The 26,013-nt window shown below is 41.6% G+C and overlaps 1 protein-coding gene across 3 annotated transcripts in view; it reads left to right on the plus strand.

Annotated features, from left to right (window-relative positions):
- Nucleotides 1-26,013, plus strand: part of TRAPPC8 (trafficking protein particle complex 8) — a 72,557-nt gene that overhangs the window by 31,016 nt on the left and 15,528 nt on the right. For 2 of the 3 annotated variants that reach the window (XM_018555314.1, XM_018555315.1), the window contains 10 exons: nucleotides 1,727-1,832; nucleotides 2,063-2,194; nucleotides 4,336-4,560; nucleotides 5,293-5,401; nucleotides 10,490-10,684; nucleotides 12,132-12,289; nucleotides 13,681-13,755; nucleotides 13,908-14,031; nucleotides 19,306-19,463; nucleotides 20,832-21,274. In XM_018555314.1, the coding sequence (XP_018410816.1) occupies nucleotides 1,727-1,832; nucleotides 2,063-2,194; nucleotides 4,336-4,560; nucleotides 5,293-5,401; nucleotides 10,490-10,684; nucleotides 12,132-12,289; nucleotides 13,681-13,755; nucleotides 13,908-14,031; nucleotides 19,306-19,463; nucleotides 20,832-21,274 (1,725 nt within the window). Of the gene's footprint in view, nucleotides 1-1,726; nucleotides 1,833-2,062; nucleotides 2,195-4,335; nucleotides 4,561-5,292; nucleotides 5,402-10,489; nucleotides 10,685-12,131; nucleotides 12,292-13,680; nucleotides 13,756-13,907; nucleotides 14,032-19,305; nucleotides 19,464-20,831; nucleotides 21,275-26,013 lie in introns of all 3 variants that reach the window. The other variant, XM_018555316.1, reaches the window with a different exon arrangement.

The following is a 26,013-nucleotide window of genomic DNA, read 5'->3' on the forward strand; positions in this document are numbered from 1 at the left end:
GTGCATGTTTAGAGTCTGCAAATGCCATATGGTTCTTTAAAACTCCATTTGGTTTGGGTAATCAAATGTAAGCAGTCTATGTAAAATAGTATTCTATCCTTTTTCTTTTTTTACAAGGATAATGTGCATACATATTCTGGTGACTGTTGCATGAAGTCGGTGCATGCACATGAAAAATCCTCCACAGCTTTTTGTAAGTTTGGGTTTGTTGTGTATTCTGTCTAGGAAGGAATGGGAGGATTGTTTATCACAGAGGCTCCTTGACTCAGCCTGCAGCTTTATGCTATATTTGTAAGCAACAGAAATGTCTGCTTTTATTTTAAATTGAAAGCAGGTTGATTATCTCCTCTGTGATATTTATATAGGTAGTCAGGAATGTTTGTACCAACATTATAAGAGGGTGGTATTATGGTGTGACATATTTGTTGGGGTGAACAATGCCCCTGGCTTCATCTCACAGATGGTAACCTATGTGCGTTGTGTGGAGAGTGCCTAGTCATCACACAGTGTTTTCTAGGCAAATGTTTTAAAAAGAATAAACTGTTTGTCAGTGAACACAGTTGAGGTTTCAATTCTATTCATGGTTTGGTGAAGGGGACACTAAAGGGGGCCTAAATTTTGCATTTAACAAGGACAGTTGTCCTAGGGAGCATGACGTCCTAGGGCCTTCCTCTGGGAACAACACACGCTGCTAATTCCTCAAGTTCAGGCTTGACTACATTCACATTACTGTGCTTTTTTTATTTAGACAGCCTGTGACATTGTGTACATCTAGTATGTGGATCATGGAGGGAGACAGGAAAGTGGAGGGGAGTAGACAAATGTGTGTATTTTAAAGACTAGCTGCAAGAAGAGTGACCCAGATATTAAGCTTTGCACCTTTCCAAGCATTAAGAAGTCATATATTGGCATTTGAAACTGAAACATCATAGTCATCATCAGGGGCGTCCCGAGGCCGGGTGTCACCCAGAGCAGAGACCGGGTGACACCCTGCCGTGATGTCATCACACATGCACGGTCATCTAATTGACGCTCCATGACCAAGCGCCTGCCTTTTTAGAGGGGGTGACACCAAAATGGTGTCACCCGGGTGTGGGCCGCTCCCCTCTTGTGATGCCACTGGTCCTCGTCATTCATTCTCTTGACCAAGTATGTTCAGACTGCGGTGGATTTGGCCCTCTACTGTGTAGCTTTTAAAGAAGCTGGAAAAAGTGCACGGATTTGTGTCTGTACGGGTTCTCATTTATCCAGGTCATGGTATAGCTAGTGGTAGTTGGTCACATTCAGCCAGACTCGTTTTGTAGGTATAAATATGTCTTGCTGCTTATTCAAGGAGTCTCTAATGTGTGTCAAGAACATTCCGCCAGCATTTAAAGCCACACAGGTAATTTGGTCATCTTCATCCAGCGTCCATGGAATAGGGCATGGCTACGGCCATTGTTTCTGTGGCTATAAATACTGTGGTGTTTTCCAGACACTCATTAGAAACAAACTCAATTTTCAGCATTGTGAGACAAGTCCAGTTGAATCTGACTAACTACTAGCTGCACATCTTTATATTAGCATATGTGGTTGCTTGCTGTCATAGTCTGATTGGCTCAATGGTAAAAGGTTCTGTAAGAGTATTCATGTATTTGCTTATGCTTTTCGTTTGCCAATGCAAGCAAATATAAAGTTGGAAAGCTTGTTTGTGTGCCATTGCAGTGACATATTTTCTTTTACGTAGGAATATGGTTCTGGCAGAAAGGTGCGTCTTACTAAGTGCAGAAATTTTAAAAAGCCAAGGGAAGTATTCAGACTCTGCCGCCCTCTTGATCCGTCTTACGAGTGAGGCAAGTAAATGTCACGTTAGTTTGGGTTTTGTGTAAGCAACGCTCTATATAAAGATTACACCCGACAAAAAATAACAATTCAGAACTGATATCTAGGTAGCATAAAATATCCTACAAAGTCCTCTCCCCATCCCTATAGCATGAATGTAAAAAAACTGTTCGTTTTTTGGGGTTTTTACTTTTTTAAGGTTTTTCAATGATATGCTGACAATAACTTTTTATGGCTACAGGACTCTGATTTGCGGAGTGCACTACTTCTTGAACAAGCTGCTCATTGCTTCATTAACATGAAGAGCCCTATGGTGAGGAAGTTTGCTTTCCATATGATACTAGCAGGCCATCGGTTTAGCAAAGCAGGCCAGGTGAGTACAGGTTCATTCATTTCCCAATGTTCGTTCTAATTGTACCTATTTTACTAAAAATTAATTTTTGTCTGTGTCTCTTTCCGAAACAAGGTTTTTGGGTGGACTTGTAAATCTTTACATTTGTTCATCTGTTCAAATACTCACAGGGTCAGTTGCCGTTGTCATAAGTGCAGGGCTTGTTCCATCTTTTATCCATGGCCTCTCTGCTGAATGCAGAAGTGATGAAGGTGGCTACAAAGCCATATTTATTTAGGTGACAACATTTTAGCTTTTAAATTTAGTAGGCATTTTGGAAATTATGTTGTGTGCGCTGATAACAACAGTTTTAGAATAGGGATTTGATGGAAATATGTGCAACTATTGTGTTATGCACAGAATCGGCAGGACCATCTTTTGATTCTATAGATCCTGTGCTTTCAGAAAATATATGGGGGGGGCAGAGGAGGATTTCTGCAGACTTTCAAGACTGCAAAGTGCAAATATATTAAAAGGATTAATATTGGGTGTTATAATATTGGATATTGGGTGTTATGCCAGAGGTGCATATTATGAAGAATCATTACTTTAAAATAACACTAAACTCAAAAAAAGTTAATACTTACCTGTGTCTTCCCCGCGGGCTCCCGTCCGAAAATGTGTAAATGCACCTTGGGGCGGGCGCATGCGCAGATCACATTTTCGGCCAGGCCGCGATTTATCTTATTTGTCTATCACTCGGCTGTAGATCCTCAAATCATCTCTGAATTGGTGCTGACACTGTCCTTCCTTCTGGAGGGTGGCTACTTTTGATCCCCATGGTTCGTGTGTGTGTAGTAAAGTAGTCACCGCTCCAAGCTCGCTGCTGAGATTTATCATAACTTCAATACAAATGCGTAAACTAGAGGTGAGATTGTAGTCCCATCACAGGAGTGAGCTTGGAGTGTTGGCTACTTTACAACACACAGGGACCATGGGGAACAAAAGTAGCCACCCTCCAGAAGGAAGGACAGTGTCAGCACCAATTCAGTGATGGTTTGGGGATCTACAGAGTAATAAACAAAAAAAGGTACACTTTTGTTAATGTACTTGAATGTATTTTTAAGATTTAACTCCTGAGTTTAGTGTCACTTTAATGTAATGATGCGTCCAAAATGTACTTAGACTATAAAACTGAAAAAATGGTATTATGGTTTGGTTGCGGAACTGTTTTCTCCTGCATGAATTTAAGTGTAATTTTATCTTCAAGGCCTCATTCACGCTGCCGTACAATACGCTGCGTAAAGCTGCACGCAGCATATGCAAATAAATGGCTCCATACACATGGCTGCGTATGGAGCCGTACATTTGCGCTGTAGAAAGATGTGTAAGCAAAAAATGGACCCAAGATGCGTCCGGGCTCCTTAGTTCTGCGTATGTTAGGCCCATATACGAGGGTGCGCGTGTACAGTACAATAAAATTTCTTTTCAGATTAATGCATTCTGGGATTGCATACAGTGCACGCATATACGCGTATATACGCAATATACAATTTTGCTCTTGCGTTGTGAGTGCATGAGGGCGTCGGTAGCAGTTTGAAAAAGATGCTCCCACTGCAGAGAATACATGGGTGATGTGAATAATGAATTAAAAACATTATCTTTCCAAATTAGAATCAAACTTCTTTATCTTGTACACGGAAGGCCAGCATTATATCTCCAACCTGGATCACCGTCGCACTTGGAGGAATTCTGAAAACACTATGCTTTGTTTTCACATGCAAAAATCATTTGATCTCACCCAGTTGAAAACGGAGATAGTTGTATTTACAGTGCAGAATCCTTCCTCAGTGGATAAGGAACTATCATTCCACCTGGGAGCACATGCACATGAAAGCGTTCTGTGTGAACTTATATTGTAAAGTACTGCACATACTGTTGGCACTCTATAAATCCTTTTATTAAGTGAACATGATTAGTCAGTCATGTGAAATAAAGAAATGCATCATATGTAGGAAGAACACAGCGAATACAATGAAGCCTGTCATTTTTTTATGCTTCAGGCCCATTCTGTGTAGTCTTTGAAGGAATTGTACTTGTGTTTTTTCAACACGTGTGTTTTATATACTGTATGTTTTCTGCTTTTTTGGAGGACAAATGTATTTATTTCTGCTTTCTTTTAGAAAAAGCACTCTCTGCGGTGTTATTGTCAGGCGATGCAAGTATATAAAGGGAAAGGTTGGTCACTAGCGGAGGACCACATCAACTTTACCATTGGTCGGCAGTCAGTCACTCTGCGTCAGTTGGACAATGCAGTCTCTGCTTTTAGGCACATTTTGATTAATGACAGCAAGCAGCCGGCATTGCAGCAAGGGGCTTTTCTTCGGGAGTATTTATATGTGTATAAGGTAAATGTTTGGTCATTTTTTAACAGCCATTAAAATAAATCTAAACCCTAAAAGAAAAATGTAATATATAGCAGCTCATCAGTCCTTAAAAGTGGTAGCTGCATTAGTTTTTTTTCTTAGGCTTTTTCCCTTACCTGGTGATCCTGCAGTAACACTCCTCCTGACCTAGGGTGACTACACTCATTTACTACACTGTAACCATGAAGCAGCAATGTTGTCACTCCCCAGCAGTCTATCTGGCTACAGCAGCCGGAGAAATGACACCCTGAAATCAGAAGAGATGTAATACACATTGCTTCCGTGTCCAGTGGTTGGAGGGGAGACCAGAAGCTGGAAGTGTGCTGATCTCCCTCTGATCCAGCCACACAGACCGTGGTGCTAGTCCCAGGCCCGCACGGAGGACCGCAAAGCCAGGCATAGCTGGCAGTGGAGGCGGGTGGGGGCATACTCCCCAGCACCATACAAGTGATAGGGTGGCTCTATATCCACCTGAACACTTCTACGCAATAGCCCTCGCCAGCTGTAAACCATGTGAATGTTTTTAAAACGCCCACCTACCGTTGTTAGCCATCAATCCGTTTAATTACATTCGGCTGAACGGCAAGTGGTTAGTTTTGTTTGAGAATATACTTTTATTTGTGATCAGAAATGTTTGTTTTGTGATATTGTTATTGTAGGTTTCTTTAGCCGTTTTGTATAGTTTTTATTAAGTGTTTTATTTCTTTTTTACAGAATGTATGTCAACAATCTCCTGAAAGTCCTTTACCTCAGCTCCCACTGCCATATATCAATACTTCTGACACTCGTGTCTTTTTTGGCCATGATAGGCGGCCTTCTGAAGGTCAGTATACATATGCCTGCTGAATTAAATTAAATGAGTATTTAATAACTAGATATTAATATCTCTTTAATATCTCAGGAGTTAAATCTTAAAAATGGATTCACTTACCTTTTAACTATTAACAAAAATGTATCTTATGTGTGTATCACTCAGCTGTTGATCCTCAAATCATCTCTGATTTCATGGTGACACTGTCCTTCCTTCTGGAGGGTGGCTACTTTTTTATCCCCATGGTGCCTGTGTGTGTTGTAAACCACTCCAAGCTCACACCTGGGATGGACTACAATCTCATGTTTAGTTTACTAATTTGTAATGAGATTGTATTCTATTATGGGAGTGAATTTGGAGCGGTGGCTACTTTACACCCACACAGGGACCACTGACAGTCACCACTGTCTGCAGGGAGAAGATCGTGAACTGAACTATCAGCTGTATGTGGTCGCTCAGTTCTCGATCAATAGAGCCGACGTGTAATAGCGGCACTGTCACATGTTGGTTCTAACTATGGGGGTTAGTGTATTTCACTGAACCCATAGCTCTCCTTTAAGTAGGAGCAGATCTGAAAGGTGAGAATCTATTATGTGGCATTCTGAAACTCTTCACCCAACTGCTTGCAAAGGAACAATATAAAGAGTAATGGTATATGTTGGGATAAGCAATAGCATGGAAAATCTGAGTACTGCTGGAAATGGCACATATGTTTAATATGTGCTTACAGTAGATGTGCATACAGTATATGGACTTGAGCACACAATACAATGAGATGTGCTTTCATTATTACAGTACGCAAGGGGGTATGCCTGATCTATGACTGTGTACAGTACATGGCTGGGTCCAGGGGCTCCTAGAGAGCACAAGAGTCTAATCTAGTTACAGAATTCAGCCCCCTGGAGGTGGAGCCTCTAAACTATACTGTTTTTTTGTAATGAGTTCACCAGAGTGAACTGTCTATACTGTCTTTTCTCATTACTTCACCAGAGTTCCAGCTTTATATAATGAATACAGTGGTACATCTGTTCATGAACTTAATTTGTTCCGCGATTCTGGTCGCGAACCAATTTGGTCGTGAACCAAATCAAACTGTGATCAGACCGTGATATGAACTAGAGGAAGCCATGACCATTTGTCAGAGCAGGAAAAATGGCTGCGGTTGTGTTCGTCACCCGAAGCGGAGGTCATGAACGGAAGCAAAATTTTGCCGAACTTCCTGTTCGCGAACAGAATTATTCACGAACAGTAGCGTTCATGAACCGAGGTACCACTGTATTTTATGTATAGAAATTACTTTGAAGCTGACTGTAATCATATGCCACCTTGTGTGAAAAATGTTCAATCGTGCTTTTGCATCATTAGCATAACAATGTTGCTGATTACATAGTAGCACACTGCATGCCTGGCTACTGTGCACATGTACATCATTCATTCTGCTACACATTCTAATACTTGTGTGTCAAGGATGCAATGATTTGGTAATCCATTTTCTGAAGGTTACAAAATGAAAAGTATGGCATGCGTAGGTGTTACATTTTTCACCATATGTCATTGGAATTCTTTACGTAGACAAAGTAATGAAAGGTCCACGTGTTCTGTTTAACATATGTAGCCATTGTGTCAGTTCAGCATGCTTGCCTCAAATATGCTTTTATTATTTTCTGCAAAATGCTGATCTTGCACCCTGTACGAGTGCAACAAGCAATGCAGAAATGCAGAACGCAGTAACCCAAACACAACCATTTTCATTCATTGACCCAAGTCACGTTGGTGAAAGATACCGTGGCCTATAGCACAGTGACAGTTCAATATGTCCCAATATTTGCATGATGATACAAAGTATCACACCTGTCATGGGAGAAATGTGTGGGCTGCCATTGCTGCCTCTTTCGGGAAATGCTGTTTACCTTGCTGTCTCTTGCCTCAATATTTCTTTTCACTAAACCAGTACAAGTGTAACACCAGTGTCAGAATCTCTCTCCCTATTTGTTCTACACTAGTGGCCTAGAGAGTATTCAAGCCAAAGCTTCAGCGTGATAGCCAGGCAGCTAGCATTTTCCGAAAGGTCAGTGATGACAACCGAAAAGTTATTTTATGGCATGATGACTTTAAGACTGTATATGAAATTGAAGCTCAAACAGCCCATGTAGACATGAGATGACAGTTCTATTGCCTGGGCCCATGTCTGTGGATTGAAGCAGAGGTGTGTCACCTAATACCGTATTTTTCGCTCTATAAGACGCACTTTTTTCCCCCCAAAAGGAGGTGGAAAATGTGCCTGCGTCTTATGGAGCGAATCCCGACGCCCGAGACATGCAGTTTCGGGCGCCGGGCAATTAGTAGGAGCCACTGCTCGTTTAATACGAGTCATCTAATGAGATCACTCGTATTAAAGCCTAGCAGCGGCGGCGGTGATCGAGTTCAGCAGTAGGAGCCACTGCTCGTTTAATACGAGTCATCTAATGAGATCACTCGTATTAAAACCGAGCAGCGGCGGCGATCGAGATAACCCTAGAGCAGACGAAGAACTGACGTTCTTCGTCTGCTCTGTGTGATCACTGAGACCGTGGCGCTGTAATCACAGCGCCACCTGTCTCAGTGGTCACTAACTGCAGCTTCTGTCACAGCTTCTGTCATAGAAGCTGTGACAGAAGCTACAGTCTGTCGAGTGCTCCATAAGGCGCGCCGGACCTCCCTGCGTCCTATGGCCCGGTGCGTCTTATGGACCGCAAAATACGGTACTTCTCTTGGGTACATTGATCAGGCCAGTTTGACAATCTGTTCCGATTGCTGCTGTTCTATCCCAAGATGAGCACAAACATCTGGTGCTCTGATATTGGCTGAATCGAGTTGGCATGTCAGACTGCCCTCTTATGCCTGTAGGCAGCCTTATTGAGATGTGAACTGGTTTTATTTCTGTTAAATAGGCCTTTGTCTTTTAACCACTTGAAGACCAGGTGTTTAGACCCCCTTCCTGGCCAGGCCGTTTTTCAGTATTCAGCGCTGTGATACTTTGACTGACATTTATTCAGTCATACAACGCTGTACTGAAATAAATTTTATAGCATTTTTTTGGGATAGATAGAGCTTTCTTTTGGTGGTATTTAATCACCACTGGGGGTTTTTATTTTTTACTATATTAAGGAAAAATTTTGAAAAAAAAAAAGTAATTTTTTCATTACAGATGTTCCTCACTTACCGACTTACCTGTTTTGCGACCACTCGCACTTACGACGGACCGCCGATCGACCTCCGACCTTCCGCGTCAGCGTCAGTGCGACGGGTCGCCGGCGGAAGTGACATCCCCCGATCTTCACTGCAGGTCTCGATAAGTATTTCCATTGCCGGATGTACAGTACACTGTTCGGTACTGTACATCGGCAACGCTATACAGTACTGTACTAATGCAGTATAGTACTGTATAGAGTTCCTCACTTAACGACCAATCCGTTTAACGACCTGGTCGTAGGAACGGAACTCGGTCGTTAAGTGAGGAATACCTGTATATTAGGAAACAATGATTATTACCAATATTTTGGTAAAATATAAAAGATGGGGTCACGTCGGGTAAATAGACACCAAACATGTCAAGCTTTAAAATTGCGCGCACCAGCGAAATCGCGAAAAAACTTCCATAGGCGACGCTTTAAAAGCTTTTACTGCTCATCTGTTTATTGTTTGATAGCCCTAGAATTATTGCTCTCATTCCGACGTTCGCGACAATATGTAATGGGCGCAATCGTCGTTTTCGCACTTATGCGCACCCAACGCCTGTTTGCATGCGTGTATGTATGGGGGGGACTTTAAAAAAAAAATTTTTTTTTTTGGCGGAGGGAAACTTTAAAAATGTTTTTTCTTTCACTTAACTTTATTGCTATCCCATAAGGGGCTAGGAAACCCCCTTATGTGATCGCAAAATAAGTGACAGGTCCTCTTTATGGAGACATCGGGGGTCTCCAAGACCCCTAATTACACCTAGGACCCACCTGAAGATGCTGATGAAGCAGAGATCTGCTTCATCAGCTTCTCCCCAGCATCTGAAGCTGGAGAGTGACACCAGAATGCGGAAGTCATGTAATATACATGACTTCCGCATTCTGACAGCGGAGAGGGGACCGGCGGTAGGTCGTGTACCGATCTCCCTATGATCCCGTCAGAGTGGCACTATGCTGGTCCTGCACTGGGCACAGCGGAGCCCGGGACCAGCGTGACAGCGGGAGGGGGGGGGCGCACGTACCGGGACCTCAATACAAGCGATCCAGCGGATTGCTTGTATGTTAATAGGCTTAGCTGCCTGTTTTTAAAAATCGGGAATTTCCCGCTCGCGCGTGGCTGGGCTGACATCGAAAGACGCCCGCTCAGATCTAGAGAGCTCCTGGCCGGCCGTTTTTTGACAACGGCCGGCCGGGAAGTGGTTAAAGATCTTGTAAACCAATAATGTTAAAAAAACTTCTAGCTAGCTCTGCTTGTGGTTTCCAATGGAATTGCTGGCTAAGAATCAGAGGTGTGTAGGAAACTTTAATAACACCGCTTATCCATAGAGTCTTTATTGCAGCAGGCTTCTCTGGGTTTTTCCAGATATGTGATTTAATGTCCTTCAATTACTAATAACCACTGTTATCATTGCTGGGAATATGCCCGTTATGAGTGCTTGAGGGTTTAAATGAGAAACAGTGCCTCTGGATATGTGAATATTTGTGCTCATGAGATTTGTCTTTAATATAAATGATACATAAGCAATGATGCTCCATCACTGCTGCAGCTTTGTTTATAAGAACATTTTGTTTTCTGCTTAACACATTGCTTGCAGTATGCTAATGAGGCTGATTTACTAAAGAAATTGAGAATCTTTTCTTAATAAGTTGAGTGAAAATTTGCTTCAATTATCCAATCGTGTGATAAGAGAAATCCTGTTTCATCCGCACACAATTCTTTTGGTAAATCAACCCCCTTGTGTCCATGCTGTGGTAGGTCGCAGAAGGTCTGACTACTTCTTCCTGAGACTTCCAGAAATCCATATGAAATAGAAGTAAGAACCGTAGTTTAAGATTTGCTCAATGTATCTTTTAGCTAACAGATATTTGTATTGTTTCATAGGTGAAAAACAAGCTGCCACTCATGTGAGTCTTGACCAAGAGTATGACAGCGAGTCCTCACAGCATTGGAAGGAGTTGGAGGAACAAGTAGTAGCTGTAATCAATAGAGGCGTCCTTCCAAGCAACTTCCAACCAACACAGTATTGTTTAAGTAGCTACTCGGATAACGCCAAATTCCCTATGGCTGTTGTACAAGGTAGCGTGAGAGTTGCTTATTTTTTTTTTCCTGTGAAGTTGGCTACACATGCTACATTCATATTGTGCTCTCTGCACTCACTCCTTTAGATATACCAGCAACTATTCAATGTAAGGGCTTACCGAAACAATCCATTCAATAGACCCATGCACTTTATAGCTGGTGGTAAATCGAAGGAATATTGTATAGTTGGATTATTTGTGACCAGCTTTAACATTCTTCTTTAAACGTGCTATTCGTTGGGAATATTAGGTAAGGGTCTTGGCCTAGTTACTGGACATTCCTTAGGGGTGATCTCTTATGCACTATGACAGGATCCCTTTTCACACTACTGTTTTGGTTTTATATGAAGCTGTAATTTCCAGATGTATCACCACCTGCTGGTGAATGGTGCTGTTCTATTATAGTCATTCATACCATGCAGTAAGTGTCTATAGGAATTGTAGTCCACCAAGCACTGCGGAGTAACATGGAGGTTTATAGAAAACAAAAGCGACAAAGAGCCACCTTCTTGTGTGAGGTCTTCTTTTTTTATTTGAATAATAAAAACGGTTATTAATACTCACAATTATAAAATTTCAGTCACGCTTGTCAATAAGAGACCACAAGATCAGTGGCATACCCCCTTCCTCAGAATTAATTGGTGATTCTGAGGAAAGGCGTATGCCCCTGAAACGCGTAAATCCAGCCTAAAAGCAGCCGGTGGCACGATGGTATGGTGATGTGACCGGAGGCAGCTTTTTATACGCAGTCGGAGCAGAACGTTCCTCAGACACTGATCTATCTTGTGGTCTCTTATTGACAAGTGTGACTGAAATTTTATAATTGTGAGTATTTATAACTGTTTTTTGTCTTCTATGTATCTGATGAGAACCCCAGAGTCTCCTTTTGAGGAGCAGCCTCTCCTAAAGCTGTGGATAGTTTACAAGAAAGACTACTCCTGGAGGATTGTGTGATGGTAATCATTAGCGCCAAGAGTTACATCGACTTTTTCTGCAACATGAAGGTTTCATGCAATTAGGGCATTTCTCTTGCTCATGGAAGTCTCTGCTATAGCATACGGGTTACTAATTCTGTGCTTGGGTCAGTTTTTGGTTTAAATATTTCAGTGGCGATACGACTTTTAGGGATATGTCAATGATATGTTTTATATCCTTAAGAAAAGGCATTTATTACATGCTACCTTATTTTCGGGGTAGGTCTTATATTTTAGCAATTCCCAAAAATAGTACTAGGTCTTATTTTCAGGGTAGGTCTTATTTTCGGGGAAACAGGGTATGTGTACACTCCAGTATTAAATTCAGGATTCTAAAATGGTTTAAAAAGAGGATATGTATTATCGTTGGTCAGACATTCAGGTTCCAACATTTTTAGTGGTGGCAATGTCTAATGTTTTTAGTTTTCCTTCTTCAGTGAAGTGTAATAATACTTATTTCTGCTTTTACAGAGCCAATAACTGTGGAAGTGTCTTTCAAGAACCCTCTGAAGGTTCCACTTTTATTGACTGATTTATCTCTCCTGTGGAAATTTCAGCCAAAAGATTTTGGTCATGAAAATGAGGAACTCAAAGAAGCAATCAGTAATGACAAAGATCTGCTATCAAAGGTGTTGCTGACTTTTTGTATCAGTTGCGTTGGGTTATTAATGTCAGATGGTTATCATCATCGAAGTTACTGTAAATTTTCATTTTAGACACTGATATTTTTGTGCGCCTTTTATACATGTTAGAATTTCATGGTTTTTATATAGTCCTGCTCACATTAAATCAATGCAAATAATATTAACCCCTTCATGACTGAGCTTTTTTTTTTTTCAGGTTCTGTTTAATGACGCACTTTTTACATTTTTACTGTGTGATTCTTCCACGGCAGTAATATACTTTTCTTACTGAGTGCACCCACATATATTATATATTGTTTTTTAGAGGACAGATAGGGGATTATATCACATATGTCTGCCTAATGCATCACTTGTGATGAATAAAATATAAAACAAATTAGGAAAAAATGTAAAAACGCTTTTCCCTCAGTTTTTGTTTTGTTGTGGGGTTTTTTTTTGTTTTTTTTTTAAATAGCACAGCTAAAAATAAATGCATAAAATTAAATGTATTTGTCCTTTATTTGGAAACGCCTCACATCCCTAGAATTTCAGAATTTGTTTGTACTTCTCGGTCAAAACTAAAAACTTTAAACTTCAGCTGGCCACACCATTTTTGCAATTTTTCCCATCGTTTTAATGTCCTTCTGCTGCGTTGCTAGCATTTGTAAAAGGCCCCTCAAACCATCTATTTTCTCAAACCACGGGCCTGGTAGAATAAAAAGATGGTGCTACTAATTTTGTAGGTCCTGTGATAATTGCACAAATGTTTGTCAAATCAAACATGAGCTTATTGCAGAACCTTAAAAGCCACCAACGTTTAGCATACTGACAGCTGGAAACAGTTGTGTTCCACCGTGTGCCATACATCGGTGGCAGGGAAAGGGTTAATAGATGCCTCAATACTGAAGCATCCATTGATGAACAGTAACCGCTGATCTCAGCTTTTGACAGCTCATTCGGTATGTCCCATACAGTGTATGTCTTCAGTCATGAAGAGGTTAAAGGTTATGTCTGCAAAACAAAATGTCTGCAAACAAAATTGGTTTGTGAAAAGGGGTGGGGGGGATCAAAGTCCTAGATCCAAAGTGTTTTAATATTTGCGAGGCCCTAGTGGAAGAGGTTTTCTGGCTTTTAGTAGCACCATGACCTAATCAGCATAAATGAACTAAAGATAAAATGTCATCATGCTTACCACGCTGTTGTTGTGTCCACATTGATAAACTATACATTAGCATTGCTGCCACGCAGAAGGCCTTTTAGCAAGCATCAGTGATCACCAGAGGTCAGCACCTGCATTATACTGACCTTCAAGAAGCCAGTCTTCATTGTGAGTTGTAGAGGTCATAGTTTGGGTCAAACCATCTGATTCTTAAATTCAATGTTTTTTTCTACTTTAGGGGAAAAATGTCAGTGATGTCATTGGCACAGAAGAAATAAATGAATTTCTACTCAACAGTGAAGAAACTAAAATTGTAAGTCTAATGCTATAGATTGGTACATTTAGTATGTATAACAAACAAATGTGATAGGATGGAATTTTCTTCCAAAGTATATACTCTTTGTACTGCATAATTATCAGTCACATGTTTAATCCTGTACTTTTTGGACTTGTCCGGCTCCATAGGCTCGATTAAAATTGTTTCCTCTGCAAACTGGGGAGCTGCATATTCTTGGGATTGTCTACAATCTGAGCACCATCCAAAGTACAAGCTTAGACGGAGTTAACGCTCTGAACAATTTACCAGCTGGTAAGTATATTGTTTCCTAATTGATCACATCCAAGAATTAAGTTATTAGTTATGTGGTTACTGATGATGCTTTAAACTGGCAAATTCTGTCCTTTTGGTCCTCCCTGGACCTGATCTGTTGATCGACACTGTTATCCCTTTGCTGTGTATAACCGAAAATGTTCAATAAAAAATAATTGAAGTTAAACTGGCAAATTCTTTTGTGGTTTTGGCCGTTTGCCTTTTAGCCAGATTTGTTACCGCTAAGAGCAAAAGTGATCACCTCTTCACATGCGGGTATTATTTTAATGCCACCTTGACCCAGCACCCCACTTCTATTTCTCTTGTACATTTATTTTAAGAGCAAGCAGATAAAGATGAAGAAATCCAAATTTCTCTATCGTCCATTGAGGGACACAGCTCTGAAGAATTCTGAGATGTAGGGTTATGCTGCTGCCTCCCGGAGAAATGGACATTAGGCAAAAAAATTAAAAGGCTGCTACTTTAAGGACCTAACCCCTCACACCTGCTAGTTTCACTTCTTATCCTGAGGAGAATACATGTGTCTTTCTCTTCTGCTTTATTATTTTAGTTAATTTTATTTCTTTGTTGAAGACTCTACTACCAAGTAGTAGTTGATTCATGCCAGCTAAGGTTAAACCCTGGGAGTCCCCATCTAGCCAACAAAGCTGAGAGATTCATGCCGGATAAGATAAATCCTGAAAGTTTCTCTAGTTCTGAAGTGGTCATTTCTGGTCTCAGTACTTATGCTTTGTCATGTGGTGGTCATGAAGCAGGTCATTTCTGGTCTCAGTACTTATGCTTTGTCCTGGTACTGTGTTCCTGTTTTCATAATTCAACAGTCAAGCCAGTATTATCGGGGGACTCCTGTTACAGTGAGAAATAATGATTTGATCCCCTGCAGATTTTGTAAGTTTGCCCACTTACAAAGAAATGTCTATAATTTTTATCATAGGTGTATTTTAAATGATGGAGACAGAATATCAACCAAAAATCCAGAAAGAACACATGATAAAAATTTGATAAATTGATTTGCAGTTCAGTGAGTAAAATAAGTATATAAAAAGACACCTGTCCACAGAACCTCACTACCATGGGAAGACCAAAGAGCTGTCAAAGGACGTTAGGGACAAGATTGTAGAATTGCACAAGGCTGGAATGGGCTACAAGACTATCAGCAGGAAGTTTGGGGAGAAGAAAGCCAATGTTGGAGCGATTATTTGCAATTGGAAGGTATACAAAATAACCATCAATCGCCCTCGGTCTGGAGCACAATACAGCGCCATGGATTAAGATCCTGCAGCGCCCGCAAAGGTCCCCTCCTCAAGAAGGCACATGTACAGGCCCAGGGGTGTGGAATTCGTATCGCCCGACGCCCGGGGATTATTATTCCCTGTGTGATAGCAATACAATAAAAAGTTTTTTTTTTAAATAGTTAAAAAGAAAAAGTAAAAAATATTAATTAAAAATGTAACTAAATAAAAATGTAAAAAATAAAAAGGCGATTAAGTAAAAATAATAAAACAAATGAACATTTTTTACAAAGTAAATAAAAACAGAAAAAAATAAAACCAGCCCCACGCGAATAAACGTGCAGTGTTTTCAACTGCAATCGTGTGCAACCGCACGGGCAGGGCGGTATTGCAGCAGGAAAACGCGCAATCTGCCTGGCATGACTGGGGTGCCATTAGAAAATAATGGCACTGCCAGCGCGATCGGCAGTGGTGTGCGATCTTTGACTGCCCGGTCATCATGCACGAAACCGAGCGGATGGCTGGGTGGTCACGGAATCGCACACCACCGCCGATCGTGCTGTCAGTGCCATTATTTTCTAATGGCACCCCAGTCGTGCCAGGCAGATTGCGCGTTTTCCTACTGCAATACCGCCGCGGGTGATCACGGTTGAAAACACTGCGCAGAGCATGTCGTGAAAATAGGTATATCTACCTTTTTTTTCAGTGATTGCCACGCAGATGTAACCCCATACATGCGGATGCAACTGCTTTATGCAACCGCACACGATCACACGTCCTGGGAATCCCAAAGTCTGCACCAACCCTAAAGGGTAAATTCATTTTCCCAAGTAATTTGGGAAAACGGAATTACCCGCACAAATCTCCCTCCCACTATACTTACCTTTCGGCAAACGGTCCTTCACGTCCACCAGTACGGGTGTACTATCTGTACCTGTTCCATGCAAGCACTCGTTGGTCAACGCAGTCACATGATGGCACTGACCAATGAGAAGGGCTTCTTAGCACTGCTAAATACGGTTTTGGTTAAAATTTATTTTTTTTGTATCAGGACAAGTAGATTGTCTTGAGGGACAAGTAGATTCGGCCCCCGCTTTAGTCCTTGGACAAGTAGTTTTTTCCAAAATTTCCACACCCCTGACAGGCCTGTCTGAAGTTTGCCAATGAACATCTAAATAATTCAGAGAAGGATTGGGATTGGGAGAAAGTGCTGCGGTCAGATGAGACCAAAATTCAGCTCTTTGGCATTTACTCTGCTCGCATGTTTGGAGGAAGAGAAAATGCTGACTATGACCCTAAGAACACCATCCCTACAGTCAAGCACGGAGGTGGAAACATTATGCTTTGGGGCTGTTTCTCAGCTAAAGGTACAGGCTGACTTTGCCGCATTGAGGGGCCAATGGACGGGGCCATGTATTGTAAGATCTTGGATGAGAACCTCCTTCCCTCAGCCAGAACACTGAAGATGGGTCGCGGATGGGTCTTTCAGCATGCCAATGAGCCAAAACATACCGCCAAGGCATGTAGTCTTTTGCGTTTACTCTATGTCAATGATGGTCTTTTTGAAGCTACCTTGGATTAGATTATTTAAAAAAAAGCTACGTGATGTAAAAATGATTTTATTTCAGGTGTGGAAAAATAGTGATCAGCGTTGTAAGCTTGCTCCTTCCTTTTCGTCTTATATATATTTCTTTAATTCCCAGTTTTAAAAGACTTCCAAACCTTTGGACCCTCTAGACATCCTTGGCAATTAAAAAGTCTGCTTTAGCATGAAGGTCTGCTCCTGCCTTCTCTACATTTGGTAAGGGCTTCCAGCTTCCCATTTCTTAGCAGTGTCGGGTGAACTTTTTTTTTGTACAGTTCAAGGTCTGTTGGATCCGGGTGTTATCATTCCTGTCTCTTTGGCAGAACGTTTTCAATATTTTTACTCAAACTGTTTATGGTTTTCAAACCCAACAGAAGACGTTGTCCGATTCTCGATTGAAAGCACTTGGTGTGTTTGTACATATTCACAAATTCAGGATGGAATTTATTCGATCGATCGTCACCTCTTTTGGACAAGGAGATTTTTTAGTTTTGTTTTTTTCTGGATCCGGTTGAATGGTCTCTCCATCCAGATGTGTTTCAACAATTTTTTGTTACCCCTGTGGGTTGCCTTTAGTAGCTCCATAGGATCAGTACACACTAATGAATGTTTTGCCTCCTTTTCCTTTACCAGCGCTGTTACCTCGTCTGGGATAGGACACAAAGGAATTCCGGTCATCCTCGTCACTCTAGATTGGCCTTGCAGGGTGCGGTATGCCAATTTGATTCATCTGTTGGCAGACAATCTATGCTGCCTTCCAGATCTGCCAGATCTCTTGTCTCAGTGGCCAATCTTCCACCCAGCTTCTCGGTTTCTGGTTTCAATGGCCTGGCTGTTAAAACCCAAGTGTTGAAAGGCAAAGGAATTTCAGATTCTGTATTTTGACTAAGGCTCATAAATCTACTAGTCAGGAGATTTATCACTGTACGTGGAAAGTTTACTACGACTGGAGAGAGTCCTTGGGGTTTTCCTTATGTACTTGTTCTATATTGCAATTTTTGTCTTTCCTACTATTCACACTTTTACTAAGATTTTTTTGAAGATGTTTCTGCCTCTTCTTATGCTTGTTTTGGCAGACAAGTTCTTTAGGCGGCTATTTGAGTTGGTTCTTCTAGTTTTTATGGCGCCCACCCCTCAGTTTTGGACTGCTTTTGAATGTCCCTAGGTCTCCGAATTCTTCAGAGCTGTGTGTCTCAATGGACAAAAGAGAAAATAGTAATTTGTTCCTACCGTAAAAGCCATATCTCTGAGTCCATTGAGGGACACCGCTCCCACCCCTCATTTTCTTTTGTACTGCTTGCAACAACTGGCACTTGTGATGAAGGAGGGGATCTTAAAGTGGCAGCCTGTCACTATTTTGCCTAGTGTGCATTTCTCTTGGAGGCAGAAACATAACCCTACGTCTCAGAATTCTTCAGAGCTGTGTCCCTCAATGGATTCTGAGAACAGGATTTTTACGGTAAGAAGATCTTATTTTTAAGGGTAATTAAGTCATTTTGCACCAAAAAAAAAAAGAAGCTTCCTCTACAAATTGATTTTCCTTCCTGATATTATATGGGGGGATTCACCCTGAAGCTTTAATGGTTACATTCGTATCTTTTAGAGTAGCCCTTGAATGCACATGGACGAATGTATTATTGAAACATTTGGATGCTGAATACAAATATTTGGAAGATTACAGTAAACCTGTTTCCAGTGCAGTCTAACTAACTAGCCCTCAGGCATTATCACAGGCACCCCAGGATGCTTGGTTTCTACCTTTCCTGCTACAGTAGGATTTTAATTTTTTAATTTGCAAAGCCTGAAATAAACCTAGACCTTTTCATGTAAAGGGGCAAACATGGCACTCTCTGCCTTCCTCACTGGTGATCTCTCATGGCAACCAATTGCCCAGCTCATGTAGTGTCATGTTGGGGGGATTCACATACCAGCTTTTAGAAGTTCAGAATCTGCATACGATTTATGGGACACTGTATATGCTTATCAGGGTGACTAGAGAGTATGCTGAAGGTCAGAGCAGATTTGAGATTTGGTTAGTTAATTCTCAACTCCTGGGCTCATTCATCCCATCATGATGGCATCAGTACTGCTTTCTACATCATTATGCTGTCAGTGCAGGGCTCCAAGGTGCACCCCCTCATGTGTCAGGTCCATTACACATGCACTCACAGTAGGCCTTCAACCGGGAAGCCTGAAGACATCCAGAGGCAGAAGGGAAATACTGCAGGAGAAGGCACCACAAAAGAGCTACGTTTTGAAGCTACAGCTGCTTTTTTTTTTTTTTTTGCACGCCAGCTGGGGTATTTTTTAAAATAATTGCATGGCTTTAGGTTTACTTTCACTTATTAACATTTTATGTTACATATGTGACTGCAGAATATTGTTATACTGTGTGGCAGTGTGTGGCATCATCTTATTTTGTTGCTATCTTTCTAGGAAAATTTATTTCCAATGGAATGTCGGTGAGAGGACGACAGGACTTAGAAATTCAAGGCCCTCGATTAAATGGTACAAAGGAAGAGAAAACGTCCATTCAGTATGGGCCTGACCGTCGCTTAGATCCAATAATAGTCCCACAAATGCCTTTATTGGAGGTGAGTTTAATGCTTAGACCTGATAGAATCTGGGTTGCTGCTGAAGAACGGATCCATCTTTGTCATCGATAATAAATCACACTGGTCTGAGAGAGATGAAATCTGATTTAGAACTTGAAGGTTACTCTTCTGCAGCCATTTTGAACAGATAATGTGCCGTCTTCTGAGGACACATAGAAAGCGTGATAGGTGATAAAATATTCTGCTCCGAATACATTTTTAAAAATATAATCAATGCTTTAAGACCTTTTGAAGATTTGCATTGAGATGCAAAGTGTAAACTGAAGTGCTAATTTAATTGGGAAACTTGCAACAGTTTCAGAAAGCTATGTCAATTTATTCTAATCCTAGTTTTTGGGACTTTCCCAACTGATTTTTCACTAGAAAATTAAATAGGATTGCAATGTCATTTTAAGAGGAATCACCCATCGTACCGACAGACTGCATTTGGTGCCAGTAAAACAGCAATAAAGACCTGAATACCGACAGGGAAGGCACTAACAGAGGTTTGGGGAGCTGGATATTTTGCAAGGGGCAGTGGGGGTTTTCTAAAGACTGCAAATGGAATACAGTGAAGCAGACAAATTGAGTGGACTGGGAAAAGTGCATTGGTAGCTGCAAGAGTGCAAAGAACCAGATTGATGGCAAAGGGTACTAGAGGGTGGGTGTCATTTATGTAGTGGTGCTTCCAATAAGAAGAAAAAGCAACACTGTGGGTGGGCTAGGAAATAACACCACCTAGTGGTGGTGAGTGACCTTTTCCTAATGTCCATTTCTCTTGGAGGCAGTAGCATAACCTACGTCTCAGAATTCTTCAAAGCTGTGTCCCTCAATGGACTCGGAGAAGAGCATTTTTTTTATGGTAAGAACAAAATCCATTTGTTTTTGTTTTTTTAGTTGACCAGTGTTCAGTTTTAAATCTTAGTGGCAGGACATAATGGTTAAAGTATATCTAAAATATTGCAGCTTACCAGTCCTTAGATTGCGATCCCTGTCTATAATGGAGATTTCCCTTCACTTCCTGTCATGTAGTCTGAACAGGAAGTGAAAGGATTTCCCCTCTTCAACAGTTGTCATGGGAGCAAATGTCCCCTTTGGAAGACACTGGGAATTTTCCCATTTCCCTGTTCTGGTGGCAACTCAAAATTATGGACTTACTCTCACTTTCATCTTGGTGACCTTGGTAATCAGGACAGTTGGAGAGGGTGAATCTCCCCATTAGGAACAAAACAAAAAAAACCTTGCCGCTATATCCAAATCTAAAAAAATACCCTTTTGCCTTTTATTTTACTTCAAGGACAGGTTTACTTTAATGGTACTGTAATGGTAAATGTTGACATTTACAATTCTTTTTGTTTCCCAAAACAGGTGTTTTTCATCAATTTCCCTACAGGACTACTTTGTGGAGAAATCAGAAAAGCGCACGTTGAGTTTGTGAATGTGAGCAAGTGCCCACTGACGGGGCTCAGGGTTGTGTCCAGGAGACCCGAGTTCTTTACATTTGGAAGCAATACAGCAGCACTGACACCACTAAGTCCTGCAGCATCAATGAACTGCAGTGCCTATAAAACTGTTGTTACAGACTCTACCTCTGGGTGCTCTGTGTTGACATCATCTGTTACTCCAGTGGACTTTGGTTTTGGTGGCGTAAAACAGCCGGAGGTTGTGGAAATTCCACTCACAGACTCTGTTTTAGCTCCCGGTGCATCAGTACAGCTCCCGCTGTGGTTAAGAGGACCTGATCAAGAAGGAGTTCATGAGATCAGTTTTTTGTTCTACTATGAAAGCACAGAAAAACAATCAAAAATGCGGTAGGTTCCAGATTCGCTAAGAGATTAGCCCTGTTACCCTGTTTATACTTTAAAAAGGCAAAACTAGCTGTGGTTACTGAGAACAGGTGTCTGTGTCTTGTATAGAGTCCCCTAAGCCCCTTCTATCTATTATGTAATCCTCCTCAAGCTCCTTTCGGAATCTATTGCTGCTTTAACTCTTTTAAAGTTACCATATGTTTGCATTGTATGTACAGTTAAATCTGCCACATACACACCATGCTTTTAAGTACAGGTGTGTTAATGTATTCTGAAATCTTCACTGAGATAAACACCAAGACCTGGTGAACCTGAATAGTTATTCTAGATCTTGCATGTTTTCATTGACGTATTGAGTACTTTTCACATAGGACAGAATAAATAAACAATAAGACTCGGGAGGCTGCAAGTTGCCTTCTGGCCTGCATAGTAGTTCTTGGCCAGACGTTCCATTAAAATAGAAGGTGAATAGGTTCAGCTTCACTACCCTGGAATGGCCCACGACTTATAAAAATACAGCTTTCAGCTGAGGCTTCTCATGCATTTGTTTTGCGTTGAGAGGTTTTCTTATATTTTACTCAATGAATTTGCTTGATGACCTTTTGTGGGAAATGTTTCTGCCAATACGGACCCGTTCACACCTAGGCATTTTGTCGCTCATAAAAATTAGTTATAACATGCGCAAAACAAATTCCATTCATTCCTATGGCCCCATTCACACCTGAGTGTTTTGTTGCAAGCTGTAAAACGCCTCTGGCTGGAAAATGTACATGAGCTTCTTTTTGGCAGATTACAGCTCGCTTTGCCCGATTACAGCTCGTTTTGTCCTCGTATGCAATAGGAAACTCGCAGCACAATTATTTTTGCCTGTTTTTACGCGTATATGCCCATTTACAGCAATGTGTCAGACTGCCCGCTAAATTGTGCAACTTAATGTACGAGTGGCTGATGTGCGCAAATGAAGTAAAAAAAACATGCAGTGAAAACGCACGTAAATGCTGTTACCTAGGTGTGAATGCAGCCTAACCGAGGAGCAGAGTCCATGTTTCTGTGGATCAATGTTTTTTGTGATCAGGTGCATATCCTTTGCTTAGTATGCATGCTTCCTATGCACCAAATTCCTAGGCATTGCTGATGCAAATTAGCTATATTCTAATCTACATGTGTTTTTATCTTGTAACATTTTTTTTTTATATAAAGTACATTATTCAGAGGCTTGAGGTCAATTTTCCAAACCTCCTAAACTGTCCACCTAATATACATTTTAGTTTTTTTCTTCTATGTCATGTTCTTCCTAATGGGTAAATCCCAGGAGACAGGTAGCCAATGGTCCTTAAACAGCTGGCACCTAAATTCTGTTTTTTTGTATCTAGTTGTCTTCAGTAGCGCTGGCTCCTACAACAAAATCCTACTGGCTCCTGAATTCCTAAATAATTTGTGCACCCTTGGTGAATCCCACTCATTGACTTGCCACAGTTACCTGGAAATTGAGTCTGGATGACCAGGTAATATCTAGCATAGCTGCTAAAAGTTGTCATTTAAAAGTGAATAAAGCTATCTTGTGGCATTTACCTTTTCCCTGGACAGCTTTGCATCATGCCCAGAGCCACATGCACTCGGCACAGGGTATTATTCAGTAGACGTTCCTCTATATTTATGAAGAATACAGTCAGGCAGTTCTTGCTTCTGATCACACAATGGAACGGATTTAGTTAGAGTGGGGTTTTTTCATTTCGCAGCGTGAATTTCGCTTAGCTCGCTGAATGAGTTGACGCTTAGCAAAATTTCACTTTGCAAAGATATACTCAATCATGCGATTGGATGATTGAGGTCAGCATTGCTTCACCACTACGGTAAGTGAATTTTCATTTACCAAAATTGCTTGGTGAATCATCAAGTCATGTGCAATGAGGGACACAGCGCCTCTATGTTTAAACCATTTTTATTGATGGGGTATAAAAACCGAGATGAGTTTCCTTAGTTTCTTTTTATTAAAAGGTTGTCACAATGAACACCAGTCTCTTGGGTTGGGAGGGGTTCTGGATCACAGGGTTGTTGGTCTCAGGAGGATTCCGAGCTTGCATACTAACAGCCTGTAGTTGCGGGTAATTCACCTGACCCTCCTTCTCTTGGGTTTTACCGCTCGGATACAATCTAACAATGCCATGGTAGTGGCCCACATCATTCATCAGGGGGGCTGTAGCGGCTTTTCCAGGGGAGTGTACCTAATCTTATTCTGGATAGAAATTCATGTCCCAAGGATTTCGGAGTTGCACATTCTGGGAGTAGGGAACTGGAAGGCAGACTTCCTCAGCAGACAATGTTTAAATCCGGGCGAGTGGCCGCTCCATCCAGAGGTGTTTTAACAATTTTGTCAGCACTGAGGGATGCTGGATGTGGATCTTCTAGTGTCTTGTCACAACAGGAGAGTGGACAGATTTGTATCCAGAGAAAGATCCAATGGCGGATGCGGTGGACAACTTGGTAGCTCTGTGGGATCAGTACACCCGGATGTCTCTTTCCTCCACTGATACTTTTACCTTGTCTGCTTCGCAGGATAGAACACAAAGGTGTAACTGTCTATCTCATCGCTCCAAATTGGCCTTGCAGGGTGCGGCATGCTGATCTGGTTCATCTGTTGGCAGACGATCCATGGCTTCCTCCAGCTCGGCCTCCAGATTCTGGTTTTCTGACTTTGCCTAAGGCTCGTAGATCTTCTCATAAAATTAACCACTGCACGTAGAAGATTTATTTATGTAGGTGTGACTCCTTTTGGTTTTGCCCGCGGGCTTTTTCTGTATTGCGTATTCTGTCTTTCCTTGGCCAACGTTTAGCTCTTCGTACCATTAAGGGTCAGATATCTGCCTTTTCTTCAATGTCCTCTTCTAATTCCTTGATTCACATATGCTGCTCCTCCTTTTTTGATGAGCTGTTTCTTCTAGTTGTTAAGGTTCCTGCCCCCCTGTTTGGACTGCTTTTGGACATTGCCATGTCTCAGAATTCTTCAGAGCTGTGTCCCTCGATGGATGAGAGAAAAAATAGGATTTTGTTCTTACGGTACAAACCTTTTCTCGATGTCCATTGAGGGACACTGCTCCCTCCCCTCATTTTCCTTTTGTGCTGCTTGCTACAACTGATAAAGAAAAGGTCTCTATCTCAGCGCTACCCAGAGTGCGAGTTCCATTCCTAAAAATACAGGGACGAGTTCCATTCCTAAAATCGGATTTGTGGCATGTCTCTGACTTCGGGCTTATGAAGGCTTATTTTTTTCTGAACATTTGCGTCTACCTTTACTTGTTTGAATACCTTATCAAAAAATGGTTCTACACATAGAGGCGGCACTATGTAATTTTTCATTTTAGTGCTTGTTACAACTGGGAGGTGGGAGGGGTTATGATCTTAAATAGGCAAGCTTTTAATTTTTTTTGCCTAGCATCCATTTCTGCTGAAGGCAGCAGCAGAACATCTCAAAATACTTCAGAGCTGTGTCATTCAATGGATTCCAAGAAAATAATTTTATGGTAAGAACAAAATCCTTTTTTTTTTTTTTTTCCCTCCCTTGCTCATGATTAAATATTTCATGCAAAATGAACATGCTCTATTTAGTAAAAACACCCCAATGCGTGACAAACTGAAATGCACATTTTAGCCTTCCTTCATAGAGGGTATCAAAATCTTGAGCTGCTTGCATGTATTCATGCCGCTTGGTGTCATGGTGGGGAGACTGTGGTGCTCTTGATGCTGGTAACAATGTAATGCAGAGCTGTGTTGGTAGAAGATAAATGTGGAAGTTAGACATTGGAATTAAAGACAGAGTTGTCATGGAGAAAGATTACAATATCTGTACAGTACAAGCTCTGATGAAGCCCAAGTTCACGCTATGATGAAGCAAAAATGTAACTAATAAGGAACAGAGAGGAGCACTAGGTAGAAGAATATTTTTGTATATGGCATCAGGCTGGGTTTTTTGTCAAAGTTCATTCACCAAAGCTGGAGATAGCTTCAGCCCTGGCACATCTGCTGCAAAGAGGCTCCAAGGCAGGCACACTGAGCTGTATGGGGTCCCCCATATATGCAGACTTGGTTTCTGTAGGGGTGCAAGGATGATATAGTGGACTAAAAGAAAAACAAAACTCTGGAAGCTTTGTCCCAAAAAAGCAGGACTGAGGGCCAATGAATAGTCACCGATATTGTCTGGGGTCTCCCTGAAGTTAATCCTAACACATTAATGACTTATCATGCCTTGTTCTGCAATGTGTTTCTATGTGGAGACTGTTCTCTTTGCTGAAGGCTCGGACATGGGAAGCATAGTAGTGATATTGCCAAATCTCCCTCCCGATCTCCAGAAACTAGCAGTCAGAGGCAGCAGTGCCTTAGATCTCAGACTGCAGATCTAGAGCTATGAGCAGGGCTTGAAAAATCCACTCGTCCACTCGTCTGTGACGAGAGGATGGTGGAGCCTGACGAGCAGCTTCTCGGCCGGCCGTAATTACACAGCCGGCCGGGAGCTTTACAGTCAAGCGATGGAGCGTCTCTAGAGACGCTCCATCGCTTGTATCAGCAGCTGTCACTGCCGGTCCCGGGATCCGCTGTGCCCGATGCGGCCGGGACCGGCACGGCTCTGTGACAGGAGATCAAAGGGAGTTCAGTACACGAACTCCCTTTGATCTCCTCTCAGTCCCCGAATGCAGGAAGTGATGTATATTACATCACTTCCTGCATTCAGTGTCACTCTCCAGCTA

This window comes from Nanorana parkeri, unplaced genomic scaffold, assembly GCF_000935625.1.
Source record: "Nanorana parkeri isolate BGI_ZX_2015 unplaced genomic scaffold, ASM93562v1 scaffold191, whole genome shotgun sequence".
Classification (NCBI taxonomy): domain Eukaryota; kingdom Metazoa; phylum Chordata; class Amphibia; order Anura; family Dicroglossidae; genus Nanorana; species Nanorana parkeri.